The 15,161-nt window shown below is 43.9% G+C and overlaps 1 protein-coding gene across 1 annotated transcript in view; it reads left to right on the forward strand.

Moving 5' to 3' along the window:
• The window catches only part of TRIO (trio Rho guanine nucleotide exchange factor), a 188,563-nt gene that overhangs the window by 40,715 nt on the left and 132,687 nt on the right, over window positions 1-15,161 (forward strand). Inside the window, exons 8-9 of the mRNA XM_012642750.1 lie at window positions 3,932-4,054; window positions 14,784-14,975. Of these exons, the coding sequence (XP_012498204.1) occupies window positions 3,932-4,054; window positions 14,784-14,975 (315 nt within the window). The remainder of the gene's footprint in view (window positions 1-3,931; window positions 4,055-14,783; window positions 14,976-15,161) is intronic.

Genomic DNA, 15,161 nt, shown 5'->3' on the forward strand with positions numbered 1-15,161 from the left:
TAATTAGGGCCTTGGTTTCCTTTTCATTACAAACAGAGGGTTAAGCTAAACAATCCATACGATTTCCTGCACGTCTGACATTTGACTTAAGTGCTGATTTAAGTGAGGGTGATGCACTTTGGAGTGACCTCGACCTTGGGGCTGTCATTGTGTCCATTAGAGGGCACTGATGTACAGAGGAAGGAGCCCCCACATCCTCTAAACAGAGAGGAAGGTGGTCGTGCCCTCCCAGCTTTGCTCTTCTGCCTCTGGGCCAGGAAGCCATGAGAAGGGATCAGCTTTCGCCCTTTCCATTGAATCTGGAAGGAAGGCAGCAAGCCTGTGCCAGCCTCCTTGTCCCTGGGTTGAGGTCACAGGGCAAATAGATGACAGCCGCTGGCCAGCACTGAGGTCAGGGAGGAAGCTGGCTGGGCTAGGATGATAAAGCCCCTGACTTGCTAATCTTTTTATGTTTTAAATTGAGACATTCCACAGGCATGTCTTTAAAATGTTACTTAGGTACGTGTATTGATTCAGGATCACTCGGTAAGCTGGGAAGTCTACCCATCCTTATAACAGAAGCAGAAGCCTTGTGGAGGAGTTTGGTTTTGAGTATTAGCTGGATTTTATAACTGTCTGCAATTATTTTAATAAAGTGCTTGGAATTTTTACATTCTCCTTTGAATTACTTTCATGTCTGTTGGCAATATGCTTTACCTGGTATTTACATTTCTGTCTGAAAGAACCGCTGATAAAAGTGCTCTTCATAACCCTGAGTGGTGGGTTCATAATGGCTTTTATTTCCACCTTGTACTTCCTGAAATACTTTTCTTATGCTTAAAAAACAAATTTTTAGTATTTTTAAAATACTGCATTTTGCTTCTTCTAGCCCTTTCTACCAAATAATGTTTATCTTTTACTTTTTGAAATTGTGCTCTTTTTTCAATTCTCTGTGGAGTTGCCAGTAATCACGAGGTTTGCTGCTTACTGGTGGCTTGCTTTTTCTTTTTACAGTTGAGGAGTATACAGAATACACTATATAGTATTTAAAAAAAAAGTCTCCCTAGCCCTTCATGTAGATCTTGCAGGCAGGTGGACGGTGGTGTAGGTGTTACCTACATACCTTTACAGTCTCTTCAGGCTTAAACTGCTTGTCTTCTGCATGGCACTGGCCTTGTACCCAGAGGCACATTCCAGTACATGTATCCATTCTTAGAGATTGAGAGGTCTTGAAGTTCTCATTGAGACATTTCCTTAGGAATGGAACAGGACCTGTGTTTTATAATACATACCAAGAGACTGTCCTGTAAACAACTCAGCAGCTTTACATCTGCCTTGAAGTCAGGTGGTGCATACAGCACTACCTTAAAGGGGTCTGTCTGTGTCTCTCTCTCTTTTTTCTCCTTTTTTTTTCTGTCTGTATCATCTCAAGAAAGAAAAATAATGTACTCAGCACACTAGTAAAAAAGCAATGCAGTGTGCATAGCCTGTGCCATCAAGGAGCTCAAGGTGAGATGGAAGCCTGCTGCAGGTTCTGGTTTATGTGTGGGGGTGGCACATGTGCTGTTTTTTTGCTGCACTCAAAATAAAAAGCTCAACCTAGATGCCATCTAATGCTCACCACTCCCCCTGATTGTCACTGTTGAGCAGGGGAGGAAATGGAAGCTGAGAAAGGGCAAGGAACTTGCCTAAGAGCAGCAGCTAGATTTTATGTCTGTGTGCAAGGGGGCTGGAAATGAAGGGGTGGGAACGGGGGAGCTTTCGGAAGGAGAATCAGAAGAACTGGGCAACACATTGGCACAGTTGACAGAAGACAGTGGAGCCAGTAAGAATGGCTCTGGCAGTAAGCCCAGGGGACAGCAGAATGACAATACTGACAACAAAGGCTCAGGAATAAACTGTAGCCATAAGGTGAATGTGTAGCTTTGCCTGCACACCCACTGCCAGGCCTGGCTCCATCCCTACCCCACATGTCCTGCACATCTAATCTCAGCTTCTGCCAGCTCTACAAGGGTCTTCACAGAGGACCACAAGAGGTTTGTCAAGGTTTGCAAGCCATTTTTTATTTACATGTAATTCTGACTTTGCTAGACCCTGTGCAGGAAAGACCCTTAGGCCACCCTCAGGTTCGAAGGTCACTGATTTGGAGCAATGGAGAACAAATCAGGCACTGGCCCTTGCCAGCTGCATCTTTTTTTCTAGATATCTGTCAGTGCAGCTGCTCTCTCCACAGTACAGTTAATAAAGGGCAAGGGATCCTTTTTGTAGCAAGGAACCACAAGCTAAGCCCCTTTCATTTTGCCATTACCAGAGCGCTGTGGCTGGCCTGCTTCCAGACTGCCCTCCGGACCACTGTGTTTGCTGCGCATGCCTCTGTTTGTTCTTTAATCCAAGATCATTTTGATCTGCATCCTTAGGTCCCTGCTATGAATATGTTCCCCCAGATTCATATGTTAAAACATAATCCACAAGGTGGTGATATTAAGAGGTGGAGCTTTGGGGAGGGGATGAGGTCGTGAGGGTGCCACCGTTGTGAATGGGATTAGTGCCCTTATAAAAGAGGCCCAGAGGAGCTCGTTTGCCCCTTCAGCCTTGTGAGGGCACACAGAAGGTGCCACCAGTGAGGATGAGCCCTCAGCAGACGCTGAATCTGCTAGTGCCTTGAGCTTGACCATTCCAGTCCCCAGAGCTGTGAGCAATAAATTTCTTTGTTTCTAAATTACCCAGTATAAGGTATTTTGTTGTAGCAGCATGAATGGATTAAGAGAATAACATAGTTACAAACGTGCAAAGTATGAATGAGGCTTAAATACTTTGGCAGCACATTAACAAATGTACTTACATTTTTTAGTTTTTAGCTAGAAATATCAATAATTTAGTTTTTTTGCTGGTTATCGCCTCTTCATCAGAGAGAGACAAAGTGGACATTTGATGTAGTGTAAATACAGTCATCCCTCAGTATCTGCGGGGGCTCGTTCCAGGACCACCCATGGATACCAAAATCCGCACGTACTCAAGTCCCGCAGTTGGCTCTTTGGAACCCAAGGATGAGAAAACCCATATACATGGGTTATGTATCCTACAAATACTGTATTTTCCATCCATGTTGGGTTGCAGATGTGGAACCCACCAATATGGAAGGCCAACTGTATTTATTGAAAAAAAAATGACGTATTAGGGGGCCCTGCACAGTTCAGACCTGTTTTATTTAAGAGTCAACTGTATTTTATTAGATATTGTTGGTGTTTTGTGATTTCCGAAGTACAGGAACCAATGAACTACCAGTCCCAACCACGAAATTTAAAACATCAGATCGCACTGCTTTGCTTTCACTCCTTCTCTTTAGTGGATTTCAACTAGCAAGAATTTTTAAGTAATTCGTGGAATGCTTAGCTTTTGCAGGCATCTTTGTTTAAAAAATAAGTTATCCTTAAAAATCAGGACTAAGGCATATGTAATGTTTGTTTGGATTTTACTTATGTGTTTTGAGTCTTCTACAGAAGAGATAGAAAAAAATTAACTCTGTAGTTAAAGTTAAATTCCCTGAGTTGTGTAGTTTTAAGCCTTATAAAAATGTTACCTTAAATTGGTCCTCTGTGGCTTGATAATCACTATCTTATGCAAAACCCAGTCAGTTCGGGGGCTCAGTCATGCGTAAAATGAGGTGAGATTTAATTTAATCATTATTGCATGTAACGTTTATACATGAAAAGATTTACACTTTTAACATAAGAGCTGATTAAAGTCCTGGTGGGAAAGCTGATGTAATTATCAGCTTGTAATTATCAAATGTGTTAAATTAATATCCAGTTGTATCTTCCAGATTTTTTTTCTCATTTGCTTCTTGTTTCTTAGAGATTTGACAACAGAATGGGTCTTCCTTGAATTCCCCTAAACATTGAACAAGGCAGGACATAGTTCTTATGGCATATGTACCCGTATTTCTTTGCAGGTGCTGGATTGGATCGAGAACCACGGAGAAGCATTCCTGAGCAAACACACAGGTGTGGGGAAATCTCTGCATCGGGCCAGAGCTTTGCAGAAACGTCATGAGGATTTTGAAGAAGTGGCACAGGTAATGGCTTCTGCTATTTTATCCCGTAAGTACCCCTGTGGCTGGCTTTGAATTACAGTTTTCACCACATTTGAGGTAAGTTAGCATTAGCTGGATATGTTGGAGGTGATTCAGATGGGGTCAGTGCTCAGATTTCAGAGTGAAGTTGTCATTGTCCAGGCAGAAACGTGATTTGTCAGTTGGCCCTTTTGTAAAACATGATGTTCCTGAAACAGAAATATATCTGGGATGTTTTTGTCATATTTGTTATACTAATGTCTGTTGACTAATTTGTGAAATTTCAATTCGTAGTTGGAGAAAAATGATCCCTTTCTGTAATAATGGACCAGCATTGTTTGTCCTGTTTCCAGTTCTTTTAAATGCGTGTGCTTAGGAAACAGGAGACAGGAGTGCAGCATGTCCAGAGTGTGGGATTTACAGAGTTTGAGCATTGGTGATAAGTAACTTAACCTCTCTAAAGGTAGCTTTCTGAAAAATAGGCCCAGGAGTGGCTCCTAGAGAGGAAGCAAGGATAAGGCGGTGTGCGGCAGCATCTTGTAAAGCTCACATGCAGTTCCTCCTCACAGCTCATGGTGGTTTGGGAAATGTGCTTTTTGTTTTGTTGGGTTTTTTGAAAGAAAGGGGAGTGAAGAAGGGAGAGAGTACAACAATGTGGCACATGTGTGTGTATGTGGGTATATATATATGTATATATGTATATATATCTGAAAAATTCATTTGAAAAAGAAGTTGTCTAAGCAGGACAGATCCAAACTCAGACATAGTGTGGTAAAACTAAGAAACATCAAAGACAATCTTAAAAACAAGAAGAGAGAATTGACAAAATGACGCCTGTGAGAAAGCCAACTTCTGATCAGCAACCATAGATTCCAGAAGATAATGGAATGGAGTCCTGAGGGAAAAGTAAGTCTGAACTGGAATTCTGTACCCAGCTGAACTCAATAGTGGGGACAAACTATAGACCAAGATTGAGAGTTTACCACTTACATACTTACCGTAAAAACTATTTAGTAAGAATAATATAAGCACCCACTGTAATTTAAGCTCCACGAGAACAGGGACTTTGTTTTGTTCAGTGTCACCAGCACCTAGACAAATGCCTGACATGTTTAGGTATTTAGCAAGTATTTTTTCAGTTAATTAAGTGGATAAAAAGAAAGTATGAGAAGAATGGGCTGTGATCAATAATGAGCAAAGAAATTGGGAAATATGTTTGTAGATCAAAGGATTGACCATTTAAAGAAAAGACAATGAATTTGGGAGGGAGTTGAAAACGAACTAAAGTATCAGCTCATGGTAACACAAGAGATGGTAAGATGTTCTGAGCAGGATGGCAGCAGGCATGCTGCTTATCTTAGATTGTTGGTTCAGGTGTGCATATTAGCATTTTTGAATGACGACTAATAGTACAGGGATAGAAAGCATCACTTCCAAACCACTTTAAAGGGAAAAAAATACAGAAAACCAGATAAATGAAAACTCAGGAAAATGGGTCTGGAGGAAGCAAAAGAAATTAGAACAACAAAAATCATGGTAGAAATTACAACATAAGATGTAGAAATTTGTCCAAAAATATCAGTAACTATACCAAATGCAAAATAGATTATACTTGCTAAAAGACAAAGAATCTCAGATTGACTATCATTTAAAAATTATGCTATGTATTATTTCCGAAGAAAACACCTGAACATAAATACCCAGGAAGCTTCAAAGTATATACGGTATAAGAAAATGATCTAGCAGGAAAATATTAACAAAAAAATTGGTATAGGAATATTAATATTAAAATAGACTTGAAAGCATAAAACATTGTTAGAAATAAAGAGGATCTTCAGTTATAAAAGGAAGAATATCAATATATATTAACAATGTAGTCTCAAAATTTATAAAACAAAAATAAACAGGACTAAACCATGGCTATGTGAGTCAGTGTGTTTCACATAACAAAGGGTTTGATTATACACTTGTTTAGTCAAGAACTAAAATATCAGGTAGAATTACAGGATAACAAACTGTACTTAAGTCCTGTTCTGTGAAAATGCTTTTAAAATGTTACCTTCTGTACGTGTCTTTTTATTTTATTTTTTTGAGACTGAGTCTTGCTCTGTCACCCTGGGTAGAGTGTAGTGTTGTCATCATAGCTCACAGCAACCTCAAACTCTTGGGCTCAAGTGATCCTCCTGCCTCAGCCTCCTGAGTAGCTGGGACTATAGGTGCGCGCCACCACGCCTGGCTGATTTTTCTATTTTTAGGAGAGATGGAGTCTTGCTCTTGCTCAGGCTGGTCTCGAACTCCTGAGCTCAAGCTATCCTCCCACCTTGGCCTCCCAGAGTGCTAGGGTTACAGGTGTGAACCACCATGCCCGATCGATGTCTTCATATGTAAAGTAAAAATGACAGTCGCAACCTTTCTGCTTTACGGATCCCAAGAAACCAGAGAGGAACGATTGTGTATTCTGCAGCCTGGCCACACACTCTGTGTGTCTTTGAAGCATTTCTCTTTTCCATGTTAAATGCACTCTCCCCACTTTCACCTGCTGGAAGACATTTTGCCTCTTTGTAGCATAAGAAATGTGGAAAATGTGTTCCTATCTCCCCTTTATTTTTTTCATAAGATAAGCTATTGCTGTATTTACCGTGGTTTGAGGATGCATGTGAAATTCCGGTCATATGAATAAAGACTTCAGGCACCAAAGAATCTAAGAGGCAGAACCAGAACTACAAACAACCAGGTTCTAGAAATTGAGGCTCTCACCTCAAGAGGCATGTGTACACATGACTGCAGACTGGCTGCCCTCCTCCCCTCCACACACCTTCTGGAACACTTTCTAATATGGAGGACGACAGGTTCCTGAAGTTTCTCTTGTGGGTCCGCCACCCTTTTTGACCTTTCTGCCAGTTCCTTTGGTTCCTTTTATCCTAAATTAAAGAAGTGTCTTCTAGGGCTAATGTTGCTCTGTCTTCTGATGGTGAGCTTATTTCCTCATGGCTAAGACAATCGTCGAAGCTGTCAACACAAGTTCTTGGGACAGCGAGATCAGAAAAACTTTATTTCTGAGGAATGTTTCTGCCTGTAGGTTTCTAGGGCAGGCAAAGGGTTGAAGTAGCACCCTGCACCAGGGGCTGCTTTTCACCTGGTTGGAAACAAGGCAGTTGGCTGTCATGTTCCTGCCTCTCCCATCTGAGCCTTGTCCTTTTTCTGCCCTTTCTCACCATCTCTTGCAGATTGTCCAGGGACTCCAAGGGGTACCTGACCCTTTTCCCCAAAATGAAAGTGTTTAAGCCCAAATCTGACCTCTGTGTGAACGGAGACTTTTAAACAATCACTTCTGTTCACTTTGCGAATATCTGCACCCACTTTCCCTCCATCTGGTTTTTAAATAATCACCCGCTGCATGTCAGGCATTCTGCCAGGTTGGGGGGTGGGCAGGTAGCCTTAGACCCAGACCCCCCGACTCCCAGGGGGTGTGGCAAGCTGCCAGAGGCTTTCTGTGGCAGTGCTTGATGTCTTGGCCAAGACATGAAAATTAATAGAATTCGGCTTAGCGACAAAGACAGGTGTTGGAGGCAGATGCAGAGGATGGCAGGTTGACGTTGTGTGGCACGGCTGGGGGGCCTCCCAGGGCGGGGAGCCGCACTCAGATGCCCAGTCTGTCCTCTCGGGCCGCCTCCCTTCCACGCCTGCCGTCAGGTGTGGCACAGGCTCCACCCCATCCGCTGGGCCTGCTCTCACTCTGGTGTCTTGGCTTCTCCTCTCTCCTTGTGCTCTCCCCAACCCCCAGCCACACGTGCTTCCTTCATTATGGCTTCCTTCCCAGCATCTTTTTCTTCTGGCACTGAGTATGTGTAGACTCTTTCCTCTCTTGAAGAACATCACTTGCTGCTGCTGTATTTTTTAGGTGCCAGTTGGTTTCAGAGAGTGCTCTGCCACTGGTACTCCGCTTCCTTGCCACCCACTGTCCAGCTCCGGTCTAGCTGATGGAGCTGCAAGCAGCAGGCACTCAGCAGTCAGTTATTGTTGACCATGAACTGAGACCCAGCTGCCCACATAATTCCCCTCCTCTCTCATTAGAGTGAATGTATCTGATTCATTCAGTCCATAAATAAATAGTGACCCCCTGTCGTGTGACAGCACCAAGTGATCAGGAGAGAACAAGACAGACGCGGTCCTGCCCCCTGGAGCTCTGGAATCTAGTACATGCTAGCACCCTTGCACGCGGACCTCACATATCCCAGAAAAACACTCCCTGAACCATTTCGGCTAGTTCTGAAAGGAGTTTGCTCAGCCTCAAAATTCCACCATCAAATGTTGTAGGGAGAGGGACTGCCCTGCCAGAGAGGAGCCAGCCACAGATTAAATAGGGTAAGGTGGGCCGGGGGTGCAAGACCTGAAGAAAAACGGTGAACTCTCTCTAGCCCCTCCACCTTGTTTAATAAAGATTTGTTTTTAGTAGCATTTTAATCAGGAAGCGATCATGACTGTTAGGTGGCTGGCTCCATAAGAAGCCTGGCTGATTTGTTAAGACCCTGTGTAGTAGATGTGGTCTAGAGACAAACAGTGGCCTCCGTCTAGAGGCAGAATTATGCTTTGTATTTATAGCTTCGTTCATGAGAGTTCTCTAGCTCTTCCCAAAGACAGCGTGACCCAGTCTCGTTTTGGCACAGGGCGGATGAGGCCTGCTGAAAGGAGTTACCTTCACCAGCCTCCCTTCTCTGCTCTTCCCCTCTCTGTCTGCTTTCTGTCAAAGCAAACAGTGATTAGAAGTACTGTGACAGGTCATATTTTAGGGTTATGTGGGTTTTTTGGGACAGAACAACCTTTGGAGATACCTTAAGAATTGGAACAGAGGGGTCTATGGACATACCACCCTGAACACGCCCGATCTCATTTGATCTCGGAAGCTAAGCAGAGTCGGGCCTGGTTAGTACTTGGACCAGAGATTTGGAACACAGGGATCTTGAGTGCTTAATAAAGAGCCTTATTTGATTTTCTGAAATAAATTCACAAAGGTAGAACAAATTTTAGGATCTAGAGAGAAGAAGTTTCCTTTTTACAGTTAAGTTTAATGTTAGTTACTTTCATTTCTTGGTGTTGTGTTTTGATGGTTCCTTTGTAAAATTAATTCTAAATTTGTTTTAGTTTAGAAATCTTAAGTTAGCAATTTATTTAATGAAGTTTTTCTTCTACTCAACTTAAGTAGTGGGTTGTGGCATGATGAAGTAACATAACAGAGATTCAGAAAGGAAGTGGTGAAACTTTATGGTTGAGTTCATCAAAATGTACTAAATATAGATTATTATATAGAACAATTCTAGCATTCTGAGAAGGAGGAACCCAAAAATTTGAGCCTCATGTTTACTTGGTGGAAGTGAGTCATACAGCGCAGCGTAACTTCTGCAGGCACGAGACGTAGGTGCAGCAGCCTAGGTTTCAGGATTTGTTTCAGACTCGGCTGCAGTCCCCTCAGGAAGCGCTTGGATCCTTTCTGCTTGCAGTTTCGCAGGGCCAAGAACCTCCTCATGACTACTCTGAAGATCCATTCCTTTACTTTGTGCAGTGATTGTGAGTAGAGCTCTCCTGTTGACTGAATCCATGCTAATTGATTTATAGTGTGTGGTGTGCACGGCCATAGTACATCTTCATGCACTCGTGTAAAAAAAGAAATTAAAAAGACTTTCATGTGAAGCTTTTTGCAGATGACTGTTGGAAGGGAAGATGCTCTTTAACGGTAACCTTTACCTTCTAAATAGTTATCCAAGTTAATGTTCCTTTTTAGATTTAAAAAGCTATGATTACAACAGCCAGTAAAGCCCAGGACACTCTGGTTCAGGAAGAAGCTGGTTTTGACAGCACAGAAGATGTCTTTACTATCATTAGCAAATCTCTGGTTCTGTGAGTGCTTAAACCACCTTCGCTCTGTTCTTCTTACCCCCGGGGTTCAGATTACCTTCCAGAAACGGAACCTGTCACAAAGTCGTTCTCCAGGAAGCCATTGCTGTCAACAGCTTTTCATATGAGCCATGTAATCATCTTGTCTCCCTGGATAAAGAGTGTGTCATTTAGGAACGTAGGAAACCTTAAGTTCATTGTAGATTTTCAGAAAAGAAGCAGGCCGGATAACTCCCTGGCCACAACTGAACTCATTCATCTTTTGGGAGGAGGATACTGCCTCTGGAACACATGGACGTACAGAATGCCTCCACTTTTGTAGCATGCTCTAAATTTCTGATTTGTTACAGCTGTTAGAGCCTTGCTTAAGTACATTAGGCTGCCATTTTGCAATAAGTTTGGTTCTTAATATAAGGTGTGTTGTTTTTTAGTCTTTTAAAATAAATAGTGTAGAATTCAGGGCAAATTATTTGCTGTCAAGAATTTCCTTTAAGCTGGCATGTATTTACAAGGTATCAAATCTTCTCACCTGCTTTTTTTTTTTTCATATTAAAAACTCTTCTAAAATTTACTAATATGACTCCACTGCTTTCCAGTTGTATGACCATGGAAAAGTTACTCAATCTCTCTGAGCCTCAGTTCCCCTGGCTGTAAAATGATTTCTAATACCTGCCTTTGCCAGGTATTTATCAAATAAAACATGCCTGACGCTCAGCAGGTGATCATCGTGCCGAGTCCCTGCCTAGCACAGTTAGATCATTCAAATTATCCACATATTTTGGCGAATGCTAGCATTGTGTTTTAAGGCTACTTAGCAACATTTGGAAATGGCTCCAGAGGGCACTGTAGGTATATTTATCCCTGACCTACCTTACCTTGCCAAACTCCCCCCACCCTGCAAAAAAAGCCGTGTCTCTGGTCAAATGCTAACAGATACAGATAGTAGTCAGTATTTTGCTATGGCTAGGTAAGTGTCACGTGGAACTTTCTGGGTCTGTTGGTTGTGTTTGTGGTTTTACCATTCATCTCTCTGCCATGTACACGTGCTTGGGGAGGGGCAATGGTGAGCTGGCCTCCTGATAATACCGTGCTTTCCTGTCATGGACAAAAAGATCTCTGGGGACCTATTTTCCTTTTAAGTGATCATTTAAATTATCTGGGCATTTAATTTGCACTGTAGAAGTACTGCCTCATCATTCTTTTTATTATATTTCTATGGTAATAAAATACCTTGGAAGTTTTCTATATGCAGACTTTGTTCTTCTTTAAGCCAGACAAATGGAATAGAAGTATTCAGGCCTTAAAATGCTTGTTTTCCTCCTTTCCTATCTGTTGTAAGATCAAGAAAACCCTTTTTTTCCACTGGATTCTAAATGCAGCCTCTGGCCATCTTTGGGAAGAAACAGGCTCTGTAGCTAAGGATCCTGAGGAAGAGGAGGGCATGAAGTGCATTTGCCTTACTGTGGCTCTTGTTTCCCTGAGTCCTTCCAATTACGCAACTTGCATTTACTTCTCAAGAAAAAGAGGAGACGAGTCAGTCCCCTACCCTGGCCAGGCCCTTACATTGTCTCCTTTAATCCCCACAGCAGGGATAACCCCTACCCCACAGATAAAGAAACAGGCCATAGTGAGAAGCCTCAGAGGACAGGACAAGGCAGGACGGCAAGTGGAAGAGAGGAGAAGTCCAGGTCTTCAGACTCTAAAACTTGCTCCATTTCTGACACCCCACCTCCTTTGAGTCCCGTGAGCGAACGTCTCCTTGTGGGAGGAAGCCTGGCTCGGGCGTTAGTGGTTTCGACAGTCCCAGCTCCACTGACTGACTTGGATGAGTTACTTCATCTTTTTGTGCCTCAGTTACCTCACCTGTGATGTGGGAATAAAACAGTATGTACATCACAGGGCTGTTGTGAGGCACAGAGTAAGTGCTCACAAGGTAGCATTTCTGATCAGTATGGTCAATACTAGCACAAGAGACTCTCTGTTCCCCCGTTGCTAAAGGACCCAGGGAAGGTCCTGTTCTTGGGAAGGCCTGGCCAGGGGTTCCAGAGACACGAGTGCTGACCTTCCCAGCCCTTGAACCTTTTGCGCTACCTGTTTTCTTTGAGTGTAAGATGAGAAGTGGGATAAATGATTGCTGTTTGATGTCCCAGATCATTGAAAAATGCACTTTTTCCTTTGGGACTTTTTAAAAAGTGTCTTTGCCTGCTAGCAAAGAAGTGGAAAAGCTTTCGGAAATGAAATGTTTAGCTGTTGGAAGGCATTGTCATCTGAAAACCCACTTGTCAAACACGAGAGGTAAATGATTTCAAAGCCATAGTGATGATCAATAAAATAAGAAAACAGGACTTTTCAGAAGCGTGTGTCTGCAGCACTCTGTGTCCTGCATACCGCTTGCTACTCTGTAGCTTCATCCAGCACCGAGGCCCCAGCGTGCCTGTCTCAGGGATGCAGACCATGGCTCCCAGGGGACGCTCAGCTGGGGGTAAGCGAGGACCTCGAACCTGCCATCCCTGGAAGAGTCGCTTGTATGTGCAGCCTCTGACGGTCAGAGGATCTTTGTGGGCAGAATGCAGGCAGAACCTCCCCAGAGGAGCCCTTAGTGCTCAGGGCTGGCTGTCACAAGGAGAGTCTACTGTTGCCGCGTGGGCTGAGTCCCAGCCTCAGGAGGGAAGGGCCTAGAGGAGATAGTCCCACACACACCTTTCTCCCTGAACTATTTACTTTGGTGTGTATTTCCTTCCAAGAAATGACATTCTCCTATACAGCCAAAACACCACCATCAAAATCAGGAAACTAACCTTGACACCCTGTGTAACTCTCAGACCCCATACTGTCCTTCGTAAAAACCATCCAGTTAAGAATCACTCGTGACATTTAACTGTCACACCTCTTGGTGTCCTTGAACCTGGAGCAGTTGTGTGGTCTTTCCTTGACTTTGTGACCTGACACTTGGGAAAATTGGTGGCATGTGTTTTGGAGGTTGCGCCTCACCTTGGGTTTGTCCGGTGTTTTCTCATGACCAGATTCAGGTGATGTGTCTTGGGCAGGAGTATCACAGGGTGATGCCACATCCTCCTCATTGGCATCCCTCAGGTGGTGCCTGGTCTTAACTTGTCCCCATATGATGTTCATTTTGGCCTCTGGGCTGGGGTGATGTCTGCCAGCCTTCTCCACTGTAAAATCAGTCTCTCCCATTGGAATCGATAAGCGCTCTGTGGGAGGTACTTTGGAATTCTGTGATATCTGGTTCCTCACCCAACGTTATTTATTTGTTTCTGTCAGTGTGGTCTCATGGTTTCATCGTATTTGGTGGCTGGCACTCTGTGACTGTCAGAGTCGATTACTCTGATGCTCAGATCGTCCCTGACTTGGCTGGCAGGAGCCCCCTCAGGCCGGCGTCTGTGCCCTACATGAGCATGTTGCCCCTGAGCACTTCCTTACTTTTGGGTACAAAAGATGTTTGAGACTCATATCGTCCTTTATTCCACCCCAACCCTGCAATCAGCCGTTTCTCCAAGGAGCCCTGGTTCCTTTTAGAGGAGAATGGTGTTTAGTGGCCAGAATCTGGCGCTGAGCATGCTTATTGCTGTTGGGCTGTTGCTGCTCCCTGGCCCTCCTCCGGACGGTGCACAGAGGGCGGGGGAGGGAGACCGTGAGTGAGCATGTGAGTATGTGTGTACACACACACACAGACACGCACATTCACATCTGTCTGTTGAAAACTATGTAGTCACACCTAAACCTCCAATTTCTGCACAGTGCCAAGGGTTAACTCACATTTTCTCCTTTTCTATACTCATAACTCCCTTCACTCAGAAAGGAAACTTGGCTCCCATTATTCCTAATGTGCTCGCTTGGTCATTAAATCCCCCTGGATGTAACCAGTCTCCCAAAGTGGAAGCCACCCTTGTGACCCTTACCTGTGTGCCACCTCGCACCCTCACTGCTGAGATGCCTCCCCTGCTCAGCTTCAGGACTAAACTGAGGAGGATGAAGGGCTCAACTTGTTTCTCAAGGGAACCAAAAGCTGACTTTCTGGGCCTGCTTGGAAGGCCGGGACTCTGTTCTTTCCCTGCACTGGTGTCCTCCGGCCTCTCTCAGCGAACCCCTCGCTAGAGTTTCCTGCGGTGGCATCCGGCTTTTGCATGTCTGTTTCTTTGAGGAGCCCATTTACAGCCTTTGATTTATTGAGAATTAGGGTATTTTTCAGAGTGTTCTAACCATGTTTACATTTAGCTTTCAACTCTTTAAAAGTACTCTGGGTACTTTTCTTTATAGTTATTTCCTTTTTCTCAAAAACCGTGTAGCCTTATGTAGAAAGGAGATAAGCACAGAATTAGCAATTAGTAGAAACATGTGAAAAGGGACAGCAACTTATGTCTGTTTCGAAGTTAGCCTTTAACTTGCACTTTGGGGATTATAAAGCAAATATGTCATGCTGCAAGACACAGAACTGGAACTCTCCACTCTGTCATAAAACTGGGAGAAAAAGTGAAGCGGGCATTTGTGGCTATGGGCTGTCTCCTGACTCCACCTTGGCAGAAATCTGGAAGTCCTTTCTGAGTCATGAGACAGCCAGCAACTGCCGGCAAGTGCCCTGCCACCCCTTCCGATGCAAGGGCTTTGCCATGAGGTTCAGAGTTCAGCAATTTCAAACAATATTGAGAAAAGCTGCTGTATAGAAGTCCTAAAATCATCTCTCCCCATCATATTTTCTGCTTGATTATGTAAGTGATCAGAGATGTCACAGATTGCCTCCGCGTTGCTGTATATCATGGCTCCCAGCCTGGCTGGTTTGCTTTTTATTCACCTTCTGTTTCTCCGATGTTCCCTTGTGCAGAACACATATACCAATGCGGATAAATTACTAGAAGCGGCAGAACAGCTGGCTCAGACTGGGGAATGTGACCCAGAAGAGATTTATCAGGCTGCCCATCAGCTTGAAGACCGGATACAAGATTTCGTTCGGCGTGTTGAGCAGCGAAAGATCCTGCTGGACATGTCAGTGTCCTTTCACACCCATGTGAAAGAGGTAAGGCATCAGGAACGTAACCCTTGGTCTGAAGGGGTCTTCGAACTCCTCAGAAGAAATCTGAATGTGGTCATACTAGGAGGAAGTGGACAAAAGGTGACAAGTTATGAGAAGTAGCCCTCTAGTGCCAAGCGCGTCTGTGTGGACGGGGAGGGGCTAGATGTGTGCTGGCTGCCCGTACTGGGG

The sequence above is a fragment of the Propithecus coquereli genome, unplaced genomic scaffold (genome assembly GCF_000956105.1).
Source record: "Propithecus coquereli isolate 6110/MARCELLA unplaced genomic scaffold, Pcoq_1.0 Scaffold100, whole genome shotgun sequence".
Classification (NCBI taxonomy): Eukaryota; Metazoa; Chordata; class Mammalia; order Primates; family Indriidae; genus Propithecus; species Propithecus coquereli.